Source organism: Colletotrichum acutatum, assembly GCF_030867785.1.
Source record: "Colletotrichum acutatum strain CBS 112980 chromosome Unknown BDZ83scaffold_23, whole genome shotgun sequence".
Lineage (NCBI taxonomy): Eukaryota > Fungi > Ascomycota > Sordariomycetes > Glomerellales > Glomerellaceae > Colletotrichum > Colletotrichum acutatum.
In genome coordinates this window covers 79,767-104,224 of record NW_026849017.1, presented here as the reverse complement: position 1 = coordinate 104,224, position 24,458 = coordinate 79,767, and the positions used below count along the sequence as shown (strand labels likewise).

The 24,458-nt window shown below is 51.8% G+C and overlaps 5 protein-coding genes and 1 non-coding gene across 6 annotated transcripts; 3 read left to right on the top strand and 3 right to left on the bottom strand.

The window, feature by feature from the left end:
* Positions 1-425: 425 nt before the first annotated feature.
* On the bottom strand, positions 426-3,659 carry BDZ83DRAFT_649426 (sodium/hydrogen antiporter; the record flags this gene model as incomplete). The annotated part of the gene is made up of 4 exons (XM_060510273.1): positions 426-444; positions 512-581; positions 735-1,476; positions 1,530-3,659. The coding sequence occupies 4 exons, from the start codon at positions 3,657-3,659 to the stop codon at positions 426-428; spliced, it is 2,961 nt and encodes a 986-aa protein (XP_060367606.1).
* A 4,467-nt stretch (positions 3,660-8,126) lies between these two features.
* Positions 8,127-8,207, top strand: BDZ83DRAFT_t94. The gene has a single exon. It is a non-coding gene; the product is annotated as a tRNA-Gly (tRNA).
* A 182-nt stretch (positions 8,208-8,389) lies between these two features.
* Positions 8,390-10,229, top strand: BDZ83DRAFT_649425 (uncharacterized protein; the record flags this gene model as incomplete). The annotated part of the gene is made up of 4 exons (XM_060510272.1): positions 8,390-8,395; positions 8,484-8,612; positions 8,743-9,129; positions 10,053-10,229. 4 exons carry the CDS (start codon positions 8,390-8,392, stop codon positions 10,227-10,229), a joined length of 699 nt encoding a protein of 232 aa, XP_060367605.1.
* A 1,588-nt stretch (positions 10,230-11,817) lies between these two features.
* BDZ83DRAFT_649424 (uncharacterized protein) lies at positions 11,818-12,135 on the bottom strand (the record flags this gene model as incomplete). Its single annotated transcript, XM_060510271.1, has 1 exon — positions 11,818-12,135. One exon carries the CDS (start codon positions 12,133-12,135, stop codon positions 11,818-11,820), a length of 318 nt encoding a protein of 105 aa, XP_060367604.1.
* Positions 12,136-17,181: 5,046 nt separating this feature from the next.
* On the top strand, positions 17,182-18,338 carry BDZ83DRAFT_649421 (uncharacterized protein; the record flags this gene model as incomplete). The annotated part of the gene is made up of 2 exons (XM_060510270.1): positions 17,182-17,806; positions 18,121-18,338. 2 exons carry the CDS (start codon positions 17,182-17,184, stop codon positions 18,336-18,338), a joined length of 843 nt encoding a protein of 280 aa, XP_060367603.1.
* Positions 18,339-20,125: 1,787 nt separating this feature from the next.
* BDZ83DRAFT_749864 (uncharacterized protein) lies at positions 20,126-20,715 on the bottom strand (the record flags this gene model as incomplete). The annotated part of the gene is made up of 2 exons (XM_060513833.1): positions 20,126-20,346; positions 20,439-20,715. 2 exons carry the CDS (start codon positions 20,713-20,715, stop codon positions 20,126-20,128), a joined length of 498 nt encoding a protein of 165 aa, XP_060367602.1.
* Between the last annotated feature and the right edge of the window lie 3,743 nt (positions 20,716-24,458).

Here is a 24,458-nt window from a genome sequence, read left to right as displayed (position 1 = left end):
GTCACGACAAAACCACAGACTTAGATACCGAGAGCTCTCCCCCTCTCCCCCACCCCCCACCATAGAGCGACCGTCTCGGAGCCCCACCAACCCCGCCACCCCCGGCTGCGCCTCCGCCCCACATCGGCAGACGACCACGGCCCCCGAGACGAGGGAAGTTTTCGGCCCTTATTCCGGGAACATGACATCAGCGTCTGTCTACTCTTCGGATTTTGCGCTGTCGGGCTCTTTCCAAACGTCGGATTGCGTTCATCGCAGTCTCCTAAAAAGAAGTGTCATAGAGTTTCCGGTCTGAAGTATCAGCCGATGTATCCGCGATGCTGAGCGTTTGTCACCAGATACCGCTCCAATATCCACAAGCCCGGTGCTTGTCACTTCTAGTCGCTTCCCGCTCATCATTCACTTGTCAAGCACGCAATATTCATTTAGAGATGAAATTGAAATCTACAAAAAGGCCTTATTCATTCCCCTCAAATATGTGCACAGAATAGACAATACAATTACCACAAACCTCGGCCGTTTAGTAAGACGTCTCTTTTGCTCGTTTCCATCCGAGCCTGTCAAAACCCATGCAGGTATCGCTGTCATGATGCATATAACCACACCCAATGCAATGCTATGCTTCTTTCGCAGTCTATGCCGTCCTCATCATCCTCTCGTCTACTTGCGTCCCCTCGGCACCGTGCTCTCTGCAAATCGGATGCCTCTCCTCGTCGGGGGAACCCTCTCTCCACCTTCGTCATCCGAATCATCATCCTGATTTGAGCCGAGCGCAGCCTCTCTACGGCGTCTCTCGGCAGGCGTCTCTCCGCTATCCAAATCCTCATCGCTCTGGTTCGACAGAACTGCCAGTCTGCGCTTCTTCTCAGCAGCCGTCTCCTCATCACCCTCAGCATCTGCTTGTTGCGCCGGCGCCGGCGGCAAGGCTGGCGCTGTGTTCACCCGCTGAGGCGTGAAAGAGCCAGAGCGTTTCTCGTTGGAATCGCTTCCAATTTTGATGGTCGGAATGTTGGCGTATCTGTCAGCCGGAGAAGGGATATCTCCCTTTGCAATTGACTTTACGCGCTGAGAAGCAGTGGACTGGTCCACAACCTGTCGCCGGGTCTTGTCGTCGAGCTTTTGAACTTCACGAATGAAGTCCTCTTTAGTCATGCGCTGGCCAACTCCACCAATCGTAAATCTGATGTGTCGATCATCCTCCTTTTGACCTTCTGCAGCGTTCTTTGCGTTACCGACACCTCCGCCCAGGTATTTCTGCCATCCTGACTTGGCAGGTGTCTTCGCGGCGCCGTCGGCGCTTGACTCTCCGTTGTTTTCGTTTTCAACCGCAGGCTTCTCTGATGCCTTCAGAAGACCTCCCATGCCAAGATACTTAAGACTTTGCTGGGTAAGGCCTGTTCCGGGTTCCTTGGGAGCCTTTGACGACGGCAGCTCGTAAGTCTTGATAACTTCTCCATCCTCGTCTTCAACAATAATCTAAGCACTTGTTAGTTTCTCGTTCCGTCCATCACCAATCTGGAGCAACTCACGGTATTGCCGAACTGGAAAGCTCGAGCTGGCTCATGCCGTCTGTCGGACTTGCTCTTCTCCTTACGCTTCTCCACTTCTGACGTGTACACGTCCCCGACCTTCTTTTTGAACGAGTCCAGGGTCCAGTTGAACTTCTCGCCTTGCCTTGAATGAGCAGCCGCAATAGCCGACATGTCGGTCTCGACTGGTACGCGGTGATGAGCTTCAGCTTCCGCAACTGCCTCTGCTCTACTTTCAGAGCGCTCAACAGTCAGCACGTCTCCATCCTCATTTTCAACCACCAAGTTATCTCCTTCCTCGTAGATGGAGATCTTGGGTGGCGTTTCCGTTCGGCTAGATCCCTCATCGGGGGATGGTGTGATTTCATCGTCGTCCTTCTCCGGGTCTCTCGCGCGACCTCTTTCAGAATCGCGCCTAGGGGTCGTAGTGCCCTCGGCGTCGGGTGATTGAGGATCCTTCTCGTTGAGGAGCGGTTCGCGTTTAGTGGGGAAAATGGCAGATTGGGAAACAGGTCCGCCGGGTCCGATGCCATCGTCCCACTTGTTCTTCTTGCTGCTGCGTTTCCTTGAGGTAGACCGAGCGCGAGATTTGTTTCCGTCTTCGTCCTTTTGACGTCTCAAGAAAGCGCCAGGGAAGCCCACTGGGGGCAGGGTGCCAGGCGGGAACTCGGGCATCTTCAGCTCTTCTCCTTCGGTGTCGGACATGGTTCGGGCTTGCGATCGAGACTGCGACGAGATTCTCGGCAGGCGGTTCATCCAGGTAGGGCCGTCTTCGGGGGCGGTGGTGTAGGACATGGTGATTGTCAACGTGTTGATACGCTTGCCAAGAGTGAAGACAGCGACAGATGAGCCATGAACAATGATGGACGAAATGACTAGGAATGTCACAATGGGCCAGATGACCGCAACGAGTGTTCTGTGTTCGATATCCTCGGGCGGGGTGTCGGAGAGCGGCACGGGCGTCTCCCACTGCAACTCAGCGCGAGCGAGAATGGCGACAAAGATGGCACCGACGCCGATGGGGCCAAAGTGACCAGCGAAAACCGCCTCACGCCATGTTTTGATGTCCGGTATGAATGGCTTCAAGATAAGCATGGCGGGAATGCGGCGGAACAAGATGACGAAAATGGCAATTACAACCAAGCGCCAGGGGGTGATACCCTCAGCGACGTTGTTGTACTGCTCCCAGGGAATGATGGTTCCCAGGAAGACAAAATATGCCAGATTGATCAATAAATCGATAACGTTGGACACGTGAGATTCTTCCGTCTTTGAAGAGAACCAACCATCGTTTGAGAAACCTACACCGGCAGCGAAGCCGACTAGTAGATCGTCCATACCGAGCAGACTACCAGCACCAGCACAGAACAAAGCGAGCACGAAGTAGAAGACCAGGAAACTCTCCCGATCAATCAGATCGCGCTCCTCTGCAAACTTGATGCCGTGACGTGCGATGTAGCCAACGAGGAAGCCGAAAATGGCGCCAAAGATGCACTCATAGAGAATCGTGTAGACAATCCAGTGAAAAGTCGTTTTCCGGGCATCCATGTGCTCCTGGATCAGGTAGATTCCGAGATAGACGAAAGGGAAGGCCATGCCGTCGTTGCAGCCGGACTCTGCCGATAAAAGATCGCGCAAATGCTTGGGAACTCGCTTGGCAAACTTGCCCTTACCGACGACGGAAGAAGCCAAGACGGGATCGGTGGCAGTGACACAGGCGGCAATGACCAAGCTCTCGAGCCAAGACAATGGGTCAATGAGCCACCAGATGAAAAGACTGACAATGAGCCAGCCAAACATCATGACGGGGATCAATAGAAGAGTAACGGATCTCCAGTGCTTCTCCATGTAGAACTTTGGCAATTCGACACCGACGGCGAAACATTGGACGACGAGAACAATGCGGGAGAACTCGATGGTAACCAAGTCGACATTTCCCCAACTTTTCGGGTCGATCAGATTGGCGGCGTGGGGGCCGAAGATGATACCGCAGATGGTGGCAACGGTAGCTTCACCAATGTACATCTTCTCCTTGATAATGGAAGAGCACAGCATGAAAAGTGTGGTGAAGCCGCCCAAGATGATGTACACCAAGTGCGGCTTCGTGATTGAGAGGTGATCCCACGCCATGGTGGCGGAATTGGGAGGGTATCTCTATATGTGTGTGTGTTGCTGGTTCGATTGGCGTTGGTGAAATACTAGGAATTCGTCGCAAGCCGTGTTATTTGGGGTCGCTCAACCGCCAGCAGCAAAAGGAATGTAAGCTGGGCCGGGCGAAGGGCGCGAAACTCCCCAGTCGATGGATTGCGTCCCGAGAGCGAGGATAGCTCGATGCATTCGAGGAAAAAGTCGGCGTGCCAAGAGGGAGATGGGCCTAAGGTAAGGAAAGGATCGGGTGGTGTCGATTCGAGTCGAGGAAAGTGAGAGAAGCGGATACGAAGCCCAGGAGCTATGAGGTCACCAAGAGGGTGTTGCCTCTTCGTGCGCGTTGGTCGGCTTCTTGTGCGCCTCGTTCGGAATTGCGCCTTCTGGTTGAAGATGTCGCGACAATGAACGTCCTGGGAACAATGTCGACAAAGTCTCGGGTCAGTATCGGTAGACCTCGAGGGTTTACATGAACAAAAAGAGCGACAGAAACTAGGAAAAGCTTCGGGGTTCATGGAACCTAAGTATGTCGCAGGGAAAAGACAGCCAAGATGTTGGCGTACTGATAGCAGAGGATGATCCATGCAAGAAAAAAAGCCAGGCCCCGCTTAGCGCCAGACGGTGGGGGGTACCACACTGGGGCGTGGGCCTGGCAAGCCTGGGGGGCGATACCTAGGTACCTGGAAGGCAAGCCGCAAGTGGGAGAGAAAGAACCATTTACTGCTCTTTTTTCCCCCGGGCTGCGTTCCCAGTGGTTCCTGCTGTCCGCCGTCGGTGGGAGGCGCATGGCGGCATGGCTTGGGGGGTTTGCTTACGTGGGTGTCTTTTTTCTGGTACCTCAGAAGTACCGACGGGATAGTCGTCGTCCTTCTATTGCGGCTTGCCGTAAAACCTTGCCAATCCATCACTCGAACGGTGTCGGTGCCGTCTTCCGGTTGTATTCTGCCCGCACTTGACTTGCTACGTCTATAAAGTTCAAAGACAGACAGCAGCTTGTAGGGGATGCGAATCCGCGGAATAAGGTTGCCTCAGTGGTGGCTCTCTGGCTCTACCGATATCGCGCCTCAAATTTGGGTTCGTCTGGCAGGGTTGATCAGGTTGCTCAGGTTCTTGATGTCTGCTCATCTACACTAGACGCCCTGCGGATGAACCATGCCTGATTGCGGGCTAGTCTTGTCCCAGCTTTTCAAGTAGCACGCACACGCCCTCGGATGCGATGCGATACGATAGGGACTAGGGAGCACGTCGTGTGAGACATGCTGCCCAGAGCCACGTTCCACTGCGACGGGCCAGATCCTTCTCTCTCTGTGTGTAAGGCAGCTTATTCTGAAATCCGCATCTTCCATTGTTTTGGTGACCGGCACTCGGGGCCGATGGGAATGCGACACGCATGCTTCTCACACATTGCAGCGCCATGATGCGCTGGGGGCAACTGAGAGGAGAGGCGAAACTCCAAGAGGATAACAAAGGAGCCCAATGACGAGGGTACAGAGGATAGTGTCAGCGGTGCTCGGTTCCAGACGGTGAATGGCCCATGTATGCCAAGCGGCTCAAAACAAGGATGTACCCAAAGTGACCGACTTGTTGCCATGACTGGCCGCGTGGTGTCGTAATCCCCCCGGGAGGCGATTAATCTCTTTTGTCGCACAGAAAAAAATTGCATACGGAGAGACAGGGTTTGGTTGACATGAGATGAAGCGCCGTTGGGCGGAGTCGAAAACTTGAGCCTCTTTCTGCCGGGTTGGGCGACGGACGGTGTCGCTTGTTGATTGACTTGATATCAATCCACCGATGCGTCTTGCAGTACCTAACCCCTCATTCGCAACGCATGTCGTTGAAAACCCCAGATTTCGGATCTGGTGTATGCACCGATTTGCCATGGAATATCTGTAAGGGTCCATTACTTGTGTCAATCCTACAGAGTCTTGTCCTTCTTGGAGTCTCTTGACGAACCGTTGGCAAAAGCTTGACCGGTGTCTTTTTGGTGCCATTTTGACAGTTCTTGGTGAGTTTGTGCGACTTGGATTGGGTCTCCCAAGGCTCCAAGCATTGGCGGCGTGATTTTGTGCCGCGAGGTTGCTGGCCAAGCCAGTTCGCGAGATCGCCAACTCCATTTGGAGGCTCGGCGCCCAGAGGAGGCGGCGTCACCGCCCACTTTTTCTTCGGGTTGTCGTGGAGAGGCCGGCTCGAGTCATGACTGTGGTGTCGACATGCTGTATTTTGTCGGCAGCTTGAAACCAGCACACGGTATTGCTATACCGTCGAATGTAGTTCAAGTTTCTCGAAGCGTCTGGCCATCAAGTGAGGTGATGGCGGTATGGTGCTTTCTTGATCCGGTTGAAGAATGGTACATAGTGACATCTGAGGTGAGGTGAGCTGAGCTGAGGTGAGGCAAGAAAGAATGGAAGGATCCCGAAGTTCCTCCATATTCGTCCCGTTCCTTCCCTCGTCCGTCTAAGTTTTGGGCGAGGAAAGTGCAGTCGGCACAAGACTGAAGGTACTTCCGGGATACTTCCGCACGGTTCCCACTGCGACTGCCATTCCACACTTCCACTCCAGTCTCCAGGTCCTCAGCCAGCCAATCCACCGTATTGTTTTTTTCCTTGAGGTTCCTTTCCACTGCCACTAGGAAGATTTGGACCCTGGTCTCGTCGCAATGTTTTTCTTCCTTTCTTTTTTTCTGCCCGTCCCTTGCTCCGCCAGAGAGTGACATGGTGACAATCAACGCCCGTGTTGTTGCAGTCGCTCTCGCTATCCATGACAATGACAACTGCTGGTATCCGGTCCAGGAAAACGAAAACTCTACTCCCTGACGGCACTCCAAGAATACCTACCTCACTTTATGCCTAAGGTAGCTGCAATCAACCTGAATACCTTGACTGCGGCTTGTCTAGGATCTCTCAACAATTTGTGCAAATTTCAAATAGCATCAGCAGCTCAAGTGAGACGTCGCCCTCGCCGGGGCTGCCGGGCCTCTCCCGGAGTGGACTGCACTCAATTGATTGTCACTCACGCTCTCTTCAATCTACCCTACTTACTATGTACCTTAGGAGGTATGCATGCCACGTTCCGCCTCGATTGCTCACTCTCCCACCCTTTCCGCCCTCCTCCTCCTCCGCGGTCCGCCAGACTTTCGCGGCACTCCATCCCCCAGCAGGCCCGTCCTCCTCTTTTCCCCATACCCGCCAATAGCCTTTTCGTCTCTTCATCTCTAGCTCACACCGTCTCACATTAGCCAACAGCCTCGCTTCGCATCGTTTGGTCCGAACATCCCATCCTCGCCCTCCCAACTCATCCTCTGTTGTCTAATTGTTTCTAAGAACGAGCACGTATTGAATCCTCGCAAAGAGCCCGCGCCAATCATGGCTTGACCTAATCAACTACTGCATGCCCATCCAACCCTCGGAGAGTGCCCTGCTGTAACCCCTCCTCTCCCTCTTCCCACCCCTCCAATTCGCTCACATGCGCCGCGACGTCACCAATCTCTCTACCTTCATTCGCCCATGATTCAGCAAGCCAAGAGTCTAAGTCAACGACCACCCGCGATCTACTCGTCACTCCGCATATTCGGTCTACGATGCGTCTTCTGAGTCTTGACATGCCAATCTTTTCCCTGACGAACTCCTTCTGCCCCATTTTCCCACTCATACTAGTCGACAAACACCCTTGCCTCTCTCCATCACTCTATTTGCACTAGACCTGAAGAACCCCAGACTGGCAGCCAAAAGCTTGCGCGAGTTGCGCTCCGCACTATGTATCCGTACACCTTCCTGTTTGACCATCCTACGGATTGCTTGGCTGCAGGCAGAAAACACAGCAATGCTTGGTGTTGACGCAACACGAGTCGAAGAGCTGTTTCCACCCATCGTTTCCTCATGCCCGCACACATCAGTTGACGGAACTCTCTGTTTTGCCTGTTGACGCTTTGATGTTTGCTCATCGTTCTTTTGTAACGTGCATTTTGCTTGGGTTGTGTCACCGTGGATGACTGATTCTCCACAAGCTGAACCAGTCTCGGCACGCGGATGGCGCCGTTTGGGCCAACTGATCAGCCCTGCATGGCCGTTCCGGTGCCGCCGTTCGGCCGTTGACCGTAAGAGCATTGTCGATCTTGGCCTTTTTGCGTTTGTATAGCACCCATTCCAGTCCCATCAACTGAGGTTATACCTGATCTCCCTCTCGACTCTCAACTCTTCCTGCAAACAAGTCTGACCTTTAGACTAGACTCAGCTGCACATTCCTCACGTTCCACTTCCTTTTCTGAGCATCTTCCGCTTTCATCGGCCCGATGATGGAACCCCGCTTCGGGAACTCGGACCCGCTGAGGCCCGGAGATCTCATTCAGCCCTCACTTATCCCCACAACTAACCCACAACCCTCAAATCATCGCAATAGAATCTCAGACTTCGTCAGAAACGTGTAGCTCACTTGGAGTCACAATTCATCACATCAGCGTCGATGGTTTAGTGGTAAAATTCTCCGTTGCCATCAAGCAGCGTCGGGGAGCCGGGGGTTCGATTCCCCCTCGACGCATTCTTTTGTTTTTGCATGATGTTGAGAAGCTTTTTACCCAAGGAACTATCTTATTCACTGCTGGATGGAGCTCTATCTGACTGGAAACAGTCATTGGATCTGCATGTTCTGTTTGACTTGCATAGACGTATCTCAATTGCCCTTTCCTTCACAAAAATGTTTGCATCATGTGGTGACTTATAATGAAGGTAATGAGTAGGTGAGGATTTCCATCTTCTACAGACATGAGAATTAGCTCTCTCTCATTGAATCATTCATAACATGTTTGGGCTATAGTGGCTGCAAGTCATTGAGGGAGAGTCGTACAAACCTTTGATGCTGTCCTCATCACAGGCTTCACTAGGAGTGAGTCTGCTCGAATCTCTTGTAAACCCGTGGCAACGCCTCAAGCGCCCCGAAGGCAAGGTATATAAGTATGACCAAGGAACTCAGCTAGGCCCAACTAGACTCTCATCATCGAAGCAAGACTCAAAGACAAAAGACAACAGACATAACCTACATCACTACAACAGCTCTCAAAACACACATCAACAAGAAAGACAAGCAAGAAACAACCTTCACAATGGCCAAAGGCAAAATCTTCAAGAGAAGACGTCGTGTCGAATTGAAGACAGAGATTGAAGAAGAACAACACGAGTCCTACGACGCTTTTCAAAGTCCAAGCGATGCAAGCCAAGGCAGCATCGGCGACACCAACGAAGACAGCGGCGTTCCCGGCCCGCATCAGCTAGTCTGGCCCTTCTCCTACGCGGTGTTCCAAGCCCATGCGGCGAGCCAGAGCGACGGCGGCGCGAGGCTTCTCAAGGATGCCAGGTGGAAATGCTGCAACTGCGGCTTCTACAAGGCGATGCCGGCACACGGGTTGAGGCTGATGCACTGCCGGAACCCTGAGGGTTGCGTGGTGGTCCCGGGGACTTTGCAGGTACATGCTGGACCTGCTTCGTGTTGTGCGATTGTTGGGCCCGAAGGGGCTTGGACTCCGATGGATGTGTTGGATTTGAGATTTCGTGCTGAGGAGGCGATGGTGGCGGCGAGGAGGGATTGATGAGATTGGTAGTGCGCAGATCTTTGCTATAGTTACGGTAGGCTACATAGTATTTAGTTGATACCCAGTTCTGAACTCACTCTTTCTTGAAAAAGCTACAAGTTCGCTCAGTTTCAAGGTTCATCATGTCCGCATCTATGTCTAAGAGCATGCGAGCATCTGCTATCATCCCAGCTCGTGATCAAGTTGCACAGTACGCCCACGCTTGCGTAAATATACGAACTACTAGCAATGGCATGGTCATTCCTGTATTCAATGAGACTTGGCTGATGAAATTCTGATTGAGCTAGAATCCACCGCCAGACCTCGTAGGTGAGTTGCTCCGCCTGCGCTTCTCGATGTCTGAAGGCAATTGAGACCTTGCATACATACCAGACGTTTATCGAGTGATTCTTGAGGGGTGGTGGAAGCTTGCGCGAGCTTCTCTGATTAATTTGTGTGGCTTAGAAGAACAGTCGTTGATCTACAATGATCGGTTGTGACGCGCGATGAGTGGGAAGTACTTAGGACACGAGCCTCTGAGTCTTAGGGGAAACGTGGAAGATGTTCACGGCTGAAGGATCTTCTTGAATCACAACTATGTCTTTTCAAAAGGCGAACTACAAATATCGTGAGGATGAACCCCGACATGACAGCCCTGGAACTCCATTTCCAACATCTCAGTCCTCAACCTACACGAATCCCAATTCAAACCATTGCTCAGCCACAACACAAACACCCTGAATATTATCTCGCTTTCACATATACCAAAATGTCTCTCCGTATGGTTCCTCTAACTCTACAAGAATTCACGGCTCTAGACCCGCCTGAAGTCTTCCGTGAATCCTGCTTCTGGACATGCTGCCGATGCTTCACGGATGGAAACCGCATGCCCGCCGAGCCTGCGACGCATGTCTGTCGAAATGACGGCGACCGGCCCTGCTCTCGCAGCTATGGACGACGTGGCGCCCATATCGGGCCGTGTCAGTGGTGTGTGATTTGGATGCCTAGGTTTCTCTTGTTGGCTTGCATGAGGGCGGTTGAGGTTGATGGGTATGAGGTGTAGTGCGGATGGAAGAGGACGTCTTGCGGTGAGGAAGGCGGTTAGGTGGTTTGAGGTTCATATAGTAGAGAGAGCCTTGAGAGAGAAAAGCCCGCATTAGATAGGATAGCCATAGGAAGACAGTCATCTTGACAGTGGAACAAAATTGGGCTTATCTGACTATTGACTGAGTATCATTTGAGGAAGCCAACCTCAATCACCTGCCACTGCTGCAAATACTCCATCAAAACCTAGTCTCAAGTTCACGAACCAATGGGAGATGATCGAATGGCCGCAACGGCGCCGGCCGTCGAGCACTCACGGAGGGGCTACTACATACTGTTGTGACCATGCTCGACTATCCCCAAGTACCGAAGGCAGAAGGGTAGTGAAAGAGAAGCGAAGCGCGGACAATTGATTGCCTCTCCTTGCTGCCTGGCTCCCATATAGTGAATTTATCGTCTGATGTATTATTTGCTTGGGATCAACATCACGTTGCGACCTGTTGGGAGGAGCTCATTCACCCGAACGCAATTCGGTACGCGAAAAGTCCTCTGAATCACTGTATTCCTACGTCCTCATGTCAAAATTATCTCTGTTGGGGTGGCTTCAGAATGAGATAAATACTGGTCCGAATTTTAACCATAGGCCTTTGAATCTCTTCCACATCACGTAGTACTTCTTATCTACACAGCGAATCTCTTCTAATCTCATCGAATCTCTTCTAATCTCATCAAACATTTCAAAACGTAGGGGCAACTCAACATCCTGAACACTACATATCTCAAACTGCCACCATGGCAAAACTCCAAAAGATCAGAATGCCAGTCTTTTGGAACAATAACCACCCGTGGAATCTGAAAAGACGGTGCTGGTGGACTTGCTGCAGGTGCGGTACCAAGAACGAATTCGAAGAAGGCCGTACCTTGACCCGATGCCGGAAAGCAGATTGCCCGGGGGGAGACGGTCCGCATTGGGGGCCTTGTAGTTACTGCTCGGCATGGGAGCCGGTAAACCTCTTGGGATGAGGCGATGATTTAATACCTTAGATATCGTCGCCATCGACGGCGACGGCAGCCAGGTAAATCTCCAGGGGATCGTCAGTGAGAGGCAGTCCGTAAGATGCAGGCTTAGTCTAAGTTTCAGGCACTTGAGTAGCAGGAGAGGCCTCAATCGGAACCGTAGAGATGAGACGTAGTTTGAGATTAGAATGCAGTCTAGGTTCAGAAAGTAGTGTGAAGTTAGTAAATAGTCTGAAGAACCTTCAATAGTTCTTGATATCAGACGCATCGGAGATCACTTGCCAATCGGCATGATTCATCATGTGAGCGGAAAGTCGAAGACCCGAAGAAACGTGTCAAATTCTCTAACTAGCACCAATGATCACAACCCCAGATTTCTAATCGCGTATCGCAACCGCGTAGTAAGAGGCAGGTCTCCCGCACGAACATCTTCCACTCAGCAATGTGCTCGACAACTAGTCTTCCTCTAACAGCTCAAGACATCCTGGCTTCCCCCAACCCATCCGTGTCTACGTGCCCCTTCTAAGGGCAAGAAATGCTACCAAACCGGTTATTGGTGGCTTGCCACCAGGTAGATTCAACCATGCCGGCATTACACCCAACACCGGTGGTGAATGTCCAGGCGAGGTTGCCGTTGCTGCCGCCGCAGCTGGGACTGCTGACGGCACAGGCGCCAAAACGCTTGAGGTTGTCCCAGAGGCCGCCACACTTTCCGGGGACATCGTCGACGCCGCTGGCGGTGATGGACCAGCGGTTCTGCGAGTGGCTACAGGAGGCGGTTGAGGCTAGAGGGGAGAAGGTGGCTAGGGCGAGCAGCGCGGTTGATGTTGTGAACTTCATTTTGTGGTGGCGGCCTTGTGGGGGTGATCTGATGGATGAGGAGGAGAGAGCTTGCGTAGATGCTTGAGGATTGAGTTGGATGAGATTGTTGTGGTGAACTGTGTAATGGATGAACGTTGGTGGTGATGGTGATGAGGGGAGATTGTACTGAGTGGCGGTTTGGTAGACTTATATGCGACTAGAGAAAACAACATTCGAAGTCACCCCGAGCTGCGTCCCCTTTCAATGCAGCGTCAATCTAGCTCTAGGAAGCTGCCTAGAATGGGTCTCATCACAACCCTGCAACAGCGCTGAAGCCAAAGAAAGAAGCAGGTAAAATCATCACGAGAATCCTCAACGTTCATTTCGCAGAAGGTAAGTTGAGTTGGCCCACTCCGGGACATGGGGGCCTCGACACTTAGCGGAGCTCAGCACGAGGACTTCATCTTGAGAATCACGAGTTGTCAGCTTGAGTGAGGGTGAAGTACTCTCAAGCGGTGAAGCTGAAGGCCCATGTTCTGAGGACCCTTGTATCTGAAATATGACATGCCTTTCGAAGGCCACGTTCGCAGAGACCCGAGACCCATCGTCCTGCGTAGTATTCAGGGTCGCAACTGAACGAGACGGAGACTCCCGAAAGAAAACGGACATGACCTAGGTTACAGAAACTGACATGTTGAATGATTCAATCATGGTCATACGAAAGAGTCCTGATTAGGACAAAGTTGTCAGTTACACGAAGACCTTGATGGGACCCGTGGGGTTGAAGAGTGCTGCAATACGACGGGGCATGGGTGTCAATATTTGGCTTACTGTGGGCCAACGCGAACCCTCTTTGGACCTCCCAGTAGCCCCGTTCCTGGCAGTTCGGCGAGTCGGAAGTGGAATGTCTGCCTATGTTCTCGCTGGGATGAGAGGCCGGGGCATCATCCCAGAAATGAGGTCGGCGACTCGTGATGTTTCTAGTATGTGGGCACGCCAAGCCCTTGAAGCCTATTGGCCTCGATAACTGTTGCAAGGTGTGTATAGTGGCAGATTGGAAAGCCTGTAACTGGCTGTCCAGCCTGGCTTTTCGTTTCTCTCGACCAAGCTGCTGGCTCCGAAGGAACCTGGGTGCTATTGACGATGGTGTTTCATCCCCAGAACCAGCATCATAGCTTGAAGGACATCTGCACCTTACCTCGGAAGACAACCTTGAGTTAATAGGCTTTCCAAGAAAATGCAGCCAGATCTTTCGTAGGTACAGTCAGCCCTCTTGGGCTCTGGTGTGCCTGGCAGACGACATCTGAGGACCCCTACATACGCTAAGCCGACGATCCCTCCTTTCAGTGAGTATCAAGACAGTTGCACTCCGTAGGAACGCACGGCCAAAGTGGGAGTCCGAGATCCACTAGTCGCTTACAGGCGGAGTCTTGCAGACACCTTGCTGGGTCTAACGTGTTTGGCAATGTGAGAAATCCCAGCCTGATACCGCGCCACCCTACTTCCCCAGCATTGATCACTAAGTTCGTGGGATAACATGTCGTGATATGTCGTTCTGTATACCTGTGGCTAGAAATCGACGGCTCTAAAACTGGCTTGACCGTCCTTGTTCCGTTAGCACTTGGACTTCGAAAACCAGTTACAAATTCGCAGTTGAGTAATCCCTTTCACATGGATGAAGACTTCACAACTTCTTGCTAATTATCGAGAGATAGCAAAATGACATCATATAGGTCATTGGAGTGTTATGTTCATGGTTAGAGTACGCGGCACATATTTCGATGCATCCTTACGTTGCCGATGGTCAGAGCAATCTGTTCTCAGAGCTTAGCCTTACGTTTATGGGAATCAAGATGGATTGCCACATTACAACTCCCTCGTGTCTGAAAGAAAAGGACTTTGGCCGAATGACTGTGTCTCAAAAATCGCTCGTTGCAACTCAAGCAAGATCTTAGCTGCGTGGCATCGAGATCTGAGTCAAAGTCAGCATTGTGTCACGTATCACCGTCCAGCCGACTGTTTGGCCAGCCTTTTGCATTCATGCCAGCCTTCCAAATACTTTTCTTGACTCACCAATAAAAGATTGAGCAGTATCCATTAATCAAATACGTAGGTAGACAACTTTGAACGCCCATCAATAAACACTCAAAAGAGAATGATCCTTTATAGCAAAGGAGCGCAACGTTTGTCCAAAGATACGCAGTGTACTACTCACAAATACGGGCATATCACGGAATTAGATGAAGAACCTACTCGATACATGTGTCCAGCAAAGCAGCAAAATAATTCTTCAAACCGACTGGCAAGAGAAAGACCAGACGACAAAATAACTGTTCATGAGCTATCGTATGTGAGAGAGGAGAAACCTGTGGAGCACGTCGTCGGGATGGAACACATCAGCATATCTTCACCTCGCCGAAAGCTTTCGAGTTCGCAGCCGAATCCAATAGAACCCCTGAATCGACCAACTGAATTGGATATTGGAGCAGAGGAGAAGGCGCACGTGGAAGAAGACTCGGCCTGGCGCCCGAACTGGCTGCGGCCTTTCGTTCTCGTCACTTTTGCACGTCTTTTTTTATGTGCCACCGTCGCTCTTCTCAACATGCTCTGCTACTCCTACAAGAACGATGGGCTGTTCAGGACTGATTCCAATCACACATTTGTATGGAGATTCGGCCCAGCCGCTAGTAAGCAACTCGTGCCACCAGTCCCGACAGAATAGACTCTCAAAGCCTGACGTCTTTGTTGTACAGTACTCACCCTTGTAGCGGGTCTTTGGGCCAGAGTCGAGCTCCAAGCTCAGCGGTACATGCTCTGAATTGCTCTACGCAAGGGACAACCCACCAGTGGCGCTGACTACGACCTCGACTATACGTCAATGATGATGGCGGTTCCCATCTATCGGTCAATTCGCCGTAAGCATTCCCTAGTGTTCCTGACAACACTCGTCTCTCTCCTTCTCAAGATCCAAATTATTCTTGTCCCAATTTTATTTCATCTTAAATCCGGCGAACTCTCTCGGAACACCTCCGTCCGAGTTCTAGACGCATCCAATGCACCGAACGAACATTAGGATCTGGGGAGTCTGCCCCATCAACACAGGGGTTGAACGGCTCCAGTGCTTACTATGTCGGTCGAGCTATCAGCGATTTCAACTTGAGTTACACATTCGGTGTGACTAAAGACGCCGCCTTCCAACTCTTCGAACCAAGAGGTAGTACAGATGCGCTCATTACAGTACCCGTGGACGGTTTCTTCACAGATATGCACTGCCTGAAGCTTGAAAGTTTCGAGGTGCTGCGTACCAACGGAAGCCGCCTCTTCGAGCTCTCAGTCAACTTTGAAGGTTGCCATAACCTACGATACCGGATCCTAAAACGCAACGATACCATCTGGAATCTAGGCCCTCCGCTTTACCATTATCGACCCTGTCCGAACATTCCTCGACAGAATCCCCAGTACATATTCTCAGCTCTGACGATGGGAAATATGTCCGAGGCATCATCTGCTGGCACTGCTGCATTTGCGGCTGTTCTTTGTTCTCCAACAGCCTGGACCTCACAGGTTGAAGTCGTGGAGTCGTGGATAACGGAATTAGCTCTAAGCTTAGGATACCGGAAGGCCAATCTCAGATACCGCATAGCGTCAACGTTTGGGCCATGATCGAACGATCTTTGCCTATCAAGTTCAGGTCAGGTACCGATGGTTCCGATCCGAATGATTACTCTTCCAAGTATGGTTATTTCAAGTATGGGGCCCCCGGAGTATGGGCGCAACATGGGGAAAAGCCCCAAATGGCCCGAAGGCTTTGCTGAATACGACCGAGGCGCTGTACGACTGCATGGTCAATATGGTCAGAAAGCTCGGTCCCCTTGCTGGCCACTATAATCTCCGTCAAGAAGAGAGCACGGAAACCATGGGTAATGAACGCAGGCAAGTTGCTAAGTTGAAGATCAAGTACCAGACCGGAGCCCCAATAGTGGCCGTTTTCGCCCTCGTCACCGCAATCAACATCTTCATCTTCATTCGCTACAGGGAAGAGACAATGATATGGAACAGAGATCTGGCAACAGTTCTTGGATACATGCTTTTTTTTCACGCACATCAGCGATTCATAGATCAGAAGTCATGCTTTGAACAAAGCCACACAGAGGCCTGGCAGGGCCCAAGCAGATTTGCGCCAGCCATATTGAGGAAATGGGTGCAGACGGCTTTCACTGTCGTCATTCTCGCCATCATTACGGTTCTTTTATACACATTAAAGACATCAAACGCAAACAATGGGCTGACTTCAACTAAAAGGGACAATCACATGTTCTGGGCTTCGTTGCCGACGCTGACCATGCTTGGTGTTGCACTATATACAGAATCATTCAACTCGTCACTGAGAGGCTTTTTCACCCTTGACATCCTCTCCAAGGGACCTTGTCGTTCGCAACAATTTGACATCACACTCTTAGATCTGCTTGGGCTCCGGGCTCTATATACAGCAGTTCGACTGAAGGCTTGGCCCGTCTCACTCTCGCAATCTTTGGCAAGCTTGTGCGCCCTTTTGACGACCATCGCCTCGACCCTGCTCACCGTCAAATTTGTGCCGGAACACGACAAATTTGAGCTCCGACAAGAGAGCTCATTCGGTAAAAGACCATTGGAGCCTGATGAGAGGCATTACTGTAATAATCGCGAATTTGTAGGAAGCCTCGTGTTGGAGAAAGGAGAGAACCTGACATATCCACAAAACACCTTTCGCGATCTTGCTTTCCCTGGCACTGGCCGCCTGCCACGTAAGATTGTCGAGCATCCGAAGGCACCCCCGTATAAATGTCTTTGCCGGCAGCGACGTTGGTAGCGCGCTGTGAAAGTCAGGCGCTCAGTGTCAGTAAGACGAAAGATGACAATGAGCCGCTGTTCTTCCTTCGCATACCAGTCACCTGCTCTGATGGGACATCCGATACGCTGAATATTACCATTTCTGATTCTAGCATGTTGTCTAAAGACCCAAGGAAGTCATCTTTTGTATATGCAGAAATCCTGGGGTTTGAAGCATCTGAGCGGGATTCACAAGGTCACAACGCGGTCTGCGACATGGATATGGATACTTTCCACAACCGCAGCGTCTTGGATTCTGCGCCCTCGATATCCAAAGTTTACTTGTGGGGAGTATTCGATTTTCAAAAACATCATTTCAATTCTTTGCAAGCCTGGCGGTGCCGATATTCGTGGGCAATGATCATGGTGTCTGTCGATCTGTTCATTGCCAATGGCACGCTTGTCATAAACCACAACAAACCTCCACGCCCCGATCGCCCAACGTTGATTCCATGGGAGCCCCCACTTTCTGTACCCTTTCTTGACCCTCAAACCGAGAGGATTGGGAGGAAAGAGTATCATGGCAACGCTTTCCCTGAGGTGACTCAGTCGCATGGATTGGAGACGTGGTTCAATGCTTTCAACATCTTGGTCCCGCCTCACGGACGGGTTCCCCTTGAAGCCTTTGGTGATCCGGGGCAGAGCTGGAGAATCCTGGAAGCCTTGAACTTTGACCGCGCTCTTCTTAGTGCACAGATCCTCAACATCGAGAATCGGATCAATATAGAAGACATGCAATCCGAGGGACTAGAGCCACTGAACGCAGTCCTCATCAACAACAACAACGCTAAGCGACTCTTTCAAAACCCAACATCGACGTATCTTCTCGTGGGAATTCTGAGTATTGTTGGCATAGTCCATATTTTTATACTTATTCCTTCAGTTTTACAACGATTTACAAATTGGCGGAGGGGATTGCTCGACATAGATGTTAAGGGCCTGGCTCCCGATGGGCTAAGCAGCATCGCGATGATGGCTGCTCTTCTGGACACTTCGAACTTTGCGAAGCATATGCCTGACGACTCTCATAAATTATCGAAGGAAGATATTTACGACAGACTTTCATCTATGCGCTTTCGCATGAGTTGGTTTCGAAGAGAGTCTGATCGAACGATGCACTTTACTGTTGGGGTTATGGATGACGATGATTTCAAGTTTGTGGGCAGCCGGAGGACGGTGGTGATGAAGAATTGGGTAACGAAGACATTGACAGGCAAGACATGAACAGGCAAGACGTGGGCTGTCAAGACGGGGACAGTCCAGACATGGATAGCCAAGACATGGATAGTCAAGACGCGGGGAGCGAGGACACTTTGAAAGGCGGAGAAAGATCAGAGATTGAGGGTACAGGCAGGCCTGTTTCCACAGCCTAGGAACTCTGGTTTTTATCCACTCCTTTGTCTTTTTTTATGTTCGCAATGATAGACTGACTTGAATTTGCCTCCATTTTTCTACGACCCGGAATTTAAAATGCGACCCCAATTGCAATAGTCGTTGTACCCGTGATATCCGGCCTCAGAGCCGGCAGTCGTCCGCGACTCCCGGATACGACCCCACCCCGCTCCGATCCGAAGCCTGCCGACCAACGGCATCCTTCAAGACCGCACCACTCCTCCGCCCGACTTCCAATCACGAACCGACCCGCTAAACATCGTATCTAACAATCCTACGCAAGAACCTATCCAAAAGCACCCCAGATCCGATTCCCAGAAGTCAACCACAAAAAAAACAAAAGAGTTCACCCCCCCGGTGGCGAACGGGGGCTACATCTCTTGGTGCACATGCTGGGACTTGAACCTAGAAACCCTGGTGTAGGCCAAGCCAGTTGAACAAGGCTCGCCCGTAACCATCCCGCCAAACGGCAGCTTTGACCTGACCTCGCAAGCCTGTGAGGCGCCTGCTGCCGTTGGTGATGGGAATGGACTTGAAGGGGGTCTATATGGGCTTCCTTCCTGCGTGTATTCACTCACCTGGGCGATGGGGAAGGGTTAACAGACGAATATTTGGAAAGGTAGGTGCGGTCAAGTAGACCTCCTGGCTCCTTCCTCCAAGGCTCCAAGCCGGATTAACCTCCACCCCTTCGCCGCTCAGGACTGAACCAGGATCACCAAGCTTCAAGACTACCAAGGCCGGACCTTGATTGAACCCCTCTTCCGTCATCAATCAATCATCAGCCTTAACACGTTCTAGCCCCCTCTCCCCTCGTCCCTGATTTGACAAACAACCAACCTCCAAAGGCCTACACCCAGTCTTTGGTACCGTCGAAACCCCGCCGCATAAACTATTCTACCCCCAGCGCGAGAGGTGACTGGTTGAGAGACTCGAGCGGCCGTATCCGAGGAAGCTTGGTTCATGCGTGGCAGACCGGGGTGGGCCCGCTGGGATCCCAGCCGGCTGCGCGGCGCCCCGGGACCGGGGGAGTGCATTGGGGGAAGATCCTTGCGTCGGGGGGCCTTGCATGACAGCTGCGTAATGGAGGCTCAAAGAGGCGGGGGAAGAAAAGACAATATGATTGCGGATGCTGCGTCTGTCGGCTATCCAAGAGTCACTGCGGGCACAATCCAGATTTCTTGCACAGTGAGAGGGTTCCCGACGCTCAGTTGTAGGTAATTCACCTTGCTTCTCCAATTTCGTCTTCAAGCTTGGCCATCTATATCTGCTCAAGCCATGCTATGTGGTATCTAGTGTTACAGTGTCCGTATCTTAATGAAGGTATCTTGCTGCGCCGTGAAAGGTCATAATCCACGCAATCGTCATACTTGGCGTTCTTCGCCCTCTTTCGCAACTCCAGCAACTTTCTGGAGGTCCTTTGATGCCCTGGGCCGTCTCCTTCCTTACTTTGCCCATCTGTCATCCCTCGACAAAAGAAATAATAATCTTACACATTAGTAGTTGGTCTCTTCGTGCGTTTCGCTCCAGCAGTGCTTCGAAATCCAGATACTTCGAACCCAACACTCAAATAATTCCATACACAACAACGGCAAGGACTGGTAGACCCCACGTGATATCACCTCTTGGCCTGCTGGCCATACCGCCGTTCATGAGCAAAGCATCGAGAGGGTTCACCGGGGCTGAAGAGGTGCTTTGAGGTGAGGCCTGGCTCTCAGTCGTTGTCGTTGAAGTGACAATAGTAGTGGGAGGTATGATAGGGGGCGCCTGACTAGATACTGGCGGTATCGCTGTGGTTGCCGGAGGCAGAGGCGCCTGGCTTGACGGCGGAAGTATGATAGGCGTTGATGTTGATAATGATGTTGTTGGCGGCGGCGGTGGAGCGACCGACGTCGTAGCCGGCGGAGGCGGAGGTGGAGGAGGAGCAATAGCGGTTGTTGAAGGCAGAATGATTATCGTCGTGGTAGATATCGTCTGCACTGCCGATGACGTCTGTTGGTTCAGAGCGCCGCAGAGCAAGTTTACCAGGTTTCCGGACAGAGCTTGGCCAAGTATCGTGTTGACCTGTACTTGAACAGACTGACAAACGTCCTGGAGATTACTTTGCATGCGAGTCAGGCCATTTCTGCATTTCTGGGAGCACGTTCCCGTGCTACCAAAGTCGGTGGCTTCGCATCCTTCGATGGGATTGTTATATGACAACAGGCAACCCAGCGGAACGGAGAGCTCTGTAATCAGCTGGAAATTAGACAGGCTGAGTGATGTGCTTCCGACGCTGATGGTTGCTGCTGTTGCCGCTGACGCCAAGACTAAGAGCTCGACCAAGCGCCGCTGAGGGCCTTCGAATATCGACCTGCTCATCTCAGGTGTTTTCGTCAGTCGTCTGTGATTGAATTCGCGTTCTGGCGTGGCGTAGCCGCCGTTGGATATGTTTGCGGTGAGTTTCCCACTCGATGGGCGTTGTTGATTGTGAAATCTCTTCGTATATTGGTTGTAAATGTTTCGTGGCAGATGGTCGAGTCGTCGTCGATGGGACAGTGACGAAGCGGCCAGGAAGACGGTGGCCAACTGAACTTGACAGGCCAGGATTCGGCTGGGAGGCGCTTGACTTTTGGGGATGGAATGACAGAAGCGTGGCAGTTCGGGCGGCGGGCAGCGAAGGCCAGAGGGCCGAAACGTCTCGCGTGTCAGACAGAGGCTGCTGGGGATGACGGCACGATCGGCTGGGAGAACCACGTCAATGCGGGTCGCAGGGCCGGCAGGGTCCAGAGCTTAGACGACCAAACAGTTGGGTTTGTCGGGGCGTTGATTCGAAGGTTTTGGTGTTGTCTGGCCGTGAAGCTGCTTGCTGAGGAAGTGCTTACAGATGACGATGGTGTGAAGGTCGCGGGAGTGTGCTCTCTTTTGGGCGAGCTCGTCAATGCCAGCAGGCCGCTTTGGTGTATAGTCGAGATTTGGTGATTGGGGCGGCTTGAGACTAACAGAGGCGTTGGTGATGAAGCGCGTTTCTTGTATTAGCAGGCATGGACCATGCGCCGGTCAGACAGGGTTTAGGAGAGCCTCTCTTTTCTACCATATGGGTAGAGGATGGGCAGAGAAATGGGCCGTTTGAAAGCAAAGGGATCCAAAGGGATGAATGGTCGGTGGGATTATTGAGCGGCGAGGTTGCCGATCGTGATTCACCGTAGCGAAGAAGGGTTGCACTAGCAGACGAGCAGACTTTGAGACGGATCAAGTCAGGCAAGATGAGAGGAAATAGAGAGGCAAAAAGGTTCAAGAACCGCCTTTGTGCTGTTGGATGGTGAGGCTTCGTTCGTCTGTCTATCCGTTTCCTGCCTTCAAAGTGGCATGCAGTCCGGACGGATGGTGTTTGTCCGAATGTTAAGACGTCGCTGGTTGGAGGGTCGGAAGCTGTAAGTCAAGGAGTTGGTTGATCAAGGCACTTGGGCGCTGGTGACACCAGGCGACGGGCAGTTGCGTCTGTCTGGGCGTCGGTCCGGCTGGAACTGGGAGTACGGTACGGTACGGTAAAGTAAGGTAGGGAGAAGGGACGGAGCGAACAGAGGAAGGGAGAGTATCCGCAGGAGAAGGAGGGCGAGGGTGAGGGTGAAGCGTGAGGGCAAGGAGGTGCGATCAAACACTGCTGATCTTGAGGTTGGGCGATCCGAGGTTTTGTGAAACAGAGTTGCTGCCGTCCGCTGCTCAATGACACCCAAACACGCTGCTGTGGCTCTGGACTTTGAGTTCCCAGGTCAGACAGAAGAGAGACGCGGAGCCGAGTGTTCGGGGACGCAAGGAATGCAGGTGGCCCTGACGGAGATGGAAGTGGGCGCAAGAGAAGTAATCCGTAGACAACAGGTTGAACGAGACTGGATGAACATGAAGATGTGCAGCTCGCTCAGATATGAGGACGGCGACTGATGAGGTCGGCGAATAGTTGAGAGAACAGGAAGACACTAGTCGACTGCGTCCTTCTGGCTCTATTCGTCAAGAAGACCCTTGTCTATCTTTCAGTCTTCCCTTCTTCGGGAAAGACGTCAAGCAAAATGTCCGTCATAGTTGTTGCTTCGCAGCCAACGAGCTGGGCTGATGGCATGTCTCTCGATGGATCATGAGAGTACATACTTCGTAGGTAAGGTATGGGGCGGACGGGGCAACCCCTGCGCAGCCGCAGTTCCGTGCAAAGACACAAACGCCAGGGCAACATCTGACAGGTTCCAGCATTTGGGACGTCAACGGAGGCTGCAGAGGCTGCAAAGAAGCAGGGGCTCCTTGATGAACCCTTGAAGTCTGTGAACCAGTCAGTCTGCAGTTATGAGGGAGTGAGTGGTGAAGGAGTGGTGGATTGTTGGCGGGAGGGAGAAGAACGAAACACTTTTGGCGTTTGAAGTCCAGGTGCAGCTAACCCCTTGTGGGTCTGTGATTGGCCTGTGTTGCACCTGGGGGAGGCCCTTCCAGCTGTGGCCTGCCGCCTGCCCGTCCCAAAGCGCACAGGGCCGTTTGTGGCCAGGTACACCGTACATCGTACCTTACAGTGGAGGAAGAGCCACAGACTCGTCGGTTGTGCCCGCCCGGGGCAACTTGGGGGGAAGCCATTGGCGCCTGTGATTCGCCCAACAAAAGTCACTGGCTTACAGCTGAGAGGGACGTCTGGGGTGTTCCCGGCCAACCATTCTCTCACTCTGAACTCACTCACTACTCCATAGGTACTCCCTCGTTCGTCCAGAAATTAACTGTCAAGCTTTTCCTGCCTTCGGGGACTTCATGAACTCTGTCCGACGTCGGTCTCATGAACTCTGAAATGATCAGACGTTCATTGGAAGATCTATTACCTGTGGTGGTTGTGATTTGAAAGACCGATTAACATCAATTACAGCTCACTCAAAAGACTTACTTACTCTCAAGCCATCGACTCTTCCCTCTGGCTTACTACTGTAGCCAATCGCGCTCACTCGTCCGGAGTAAATACTTTGTATATTCACGTCCGAAAGCTGCCTTTCACTGTGTTTCTTATTAATGACTTCTTCGTCATCAACAAGATCTCTTGAAATCTAGAGCAAGAACGCGACTTCGCTAGTGAGTATAGCTAGTCTTGCTGACGACTTTTTTCATTTACGCGAGTGGACCAATACTCATTCCGACACGCGACCACGTAACGGAAGCCGTTCACGGCTTCCCCCACAACGGGTAACTCTTAAAATAGTGTTGGAAGCATCGAAGCAAGAAATCAATGCATTCCAGCCACGTTTGAATATCATAAGAGCCCTCTCGTTCGTTCTCATACTTATAGCTCTCGTCTTCCACTGACACACATGACGCTCCTCAAGTACTGTCTCCCCAAACTGCGTCAGATGAACAAAATGATGCGAATTCGCTTATTCCCTGGCTTTGGTTAGGGCACATGTTGATCCAACAGCACCGTAGTGAGTGAGATTTCAAGGGGAATACTTCTTCCTCTCGACTCATCTGTGAGTAGGAACAAAAAGAAACTCATAGGACTATCTTGTATGTCGCTCTCGGCGAGACCTCACAATCATGAATAATGACATTAGAGACCACACGCTGCGCCACTCGTGGCTCACTCACATCCAGGTTGGCCAACCCGGGGAACTGGGCATCGTGGAGAGCGCACTGATGCACATCGCGGTCACGCCCACTTCCTTGTTATATCTTAGTAGCTGTGCCTCAACCTTATCGTTACCACAGCGCGACACTTCATTTACTCACTTGTCGTGTCACCAGCCTCAAAAGGTGAAAAGTCTATAATTTTTTGAGAGATTGAGATTTCCTAGGCATTCGCGCTGAGGCTTCATCGCGTCATGCAAGAGGCTTAGGCAGCAGCATTCTCTCTCGAGCGGGGTGAGTGATACCCTGGTACCTGCCCGGTTCAGCCATGTCGCATCACAGAGCCACAGGAACGAGACACCAACGTGTACTAGTGCTCTATCGCCAATTCTAACGGGCTCATCTGGAAAAGTAAGACGAGCTGCCTTTAATTAGATCGACCTCGACCTGCAATGATCACAGTGGCGCGAGCTGTCATTGGTTCGGTACCACATAAGCAATCCCCCTGTGGACATGGCTTGTCGAGCTCTCGACGGGAA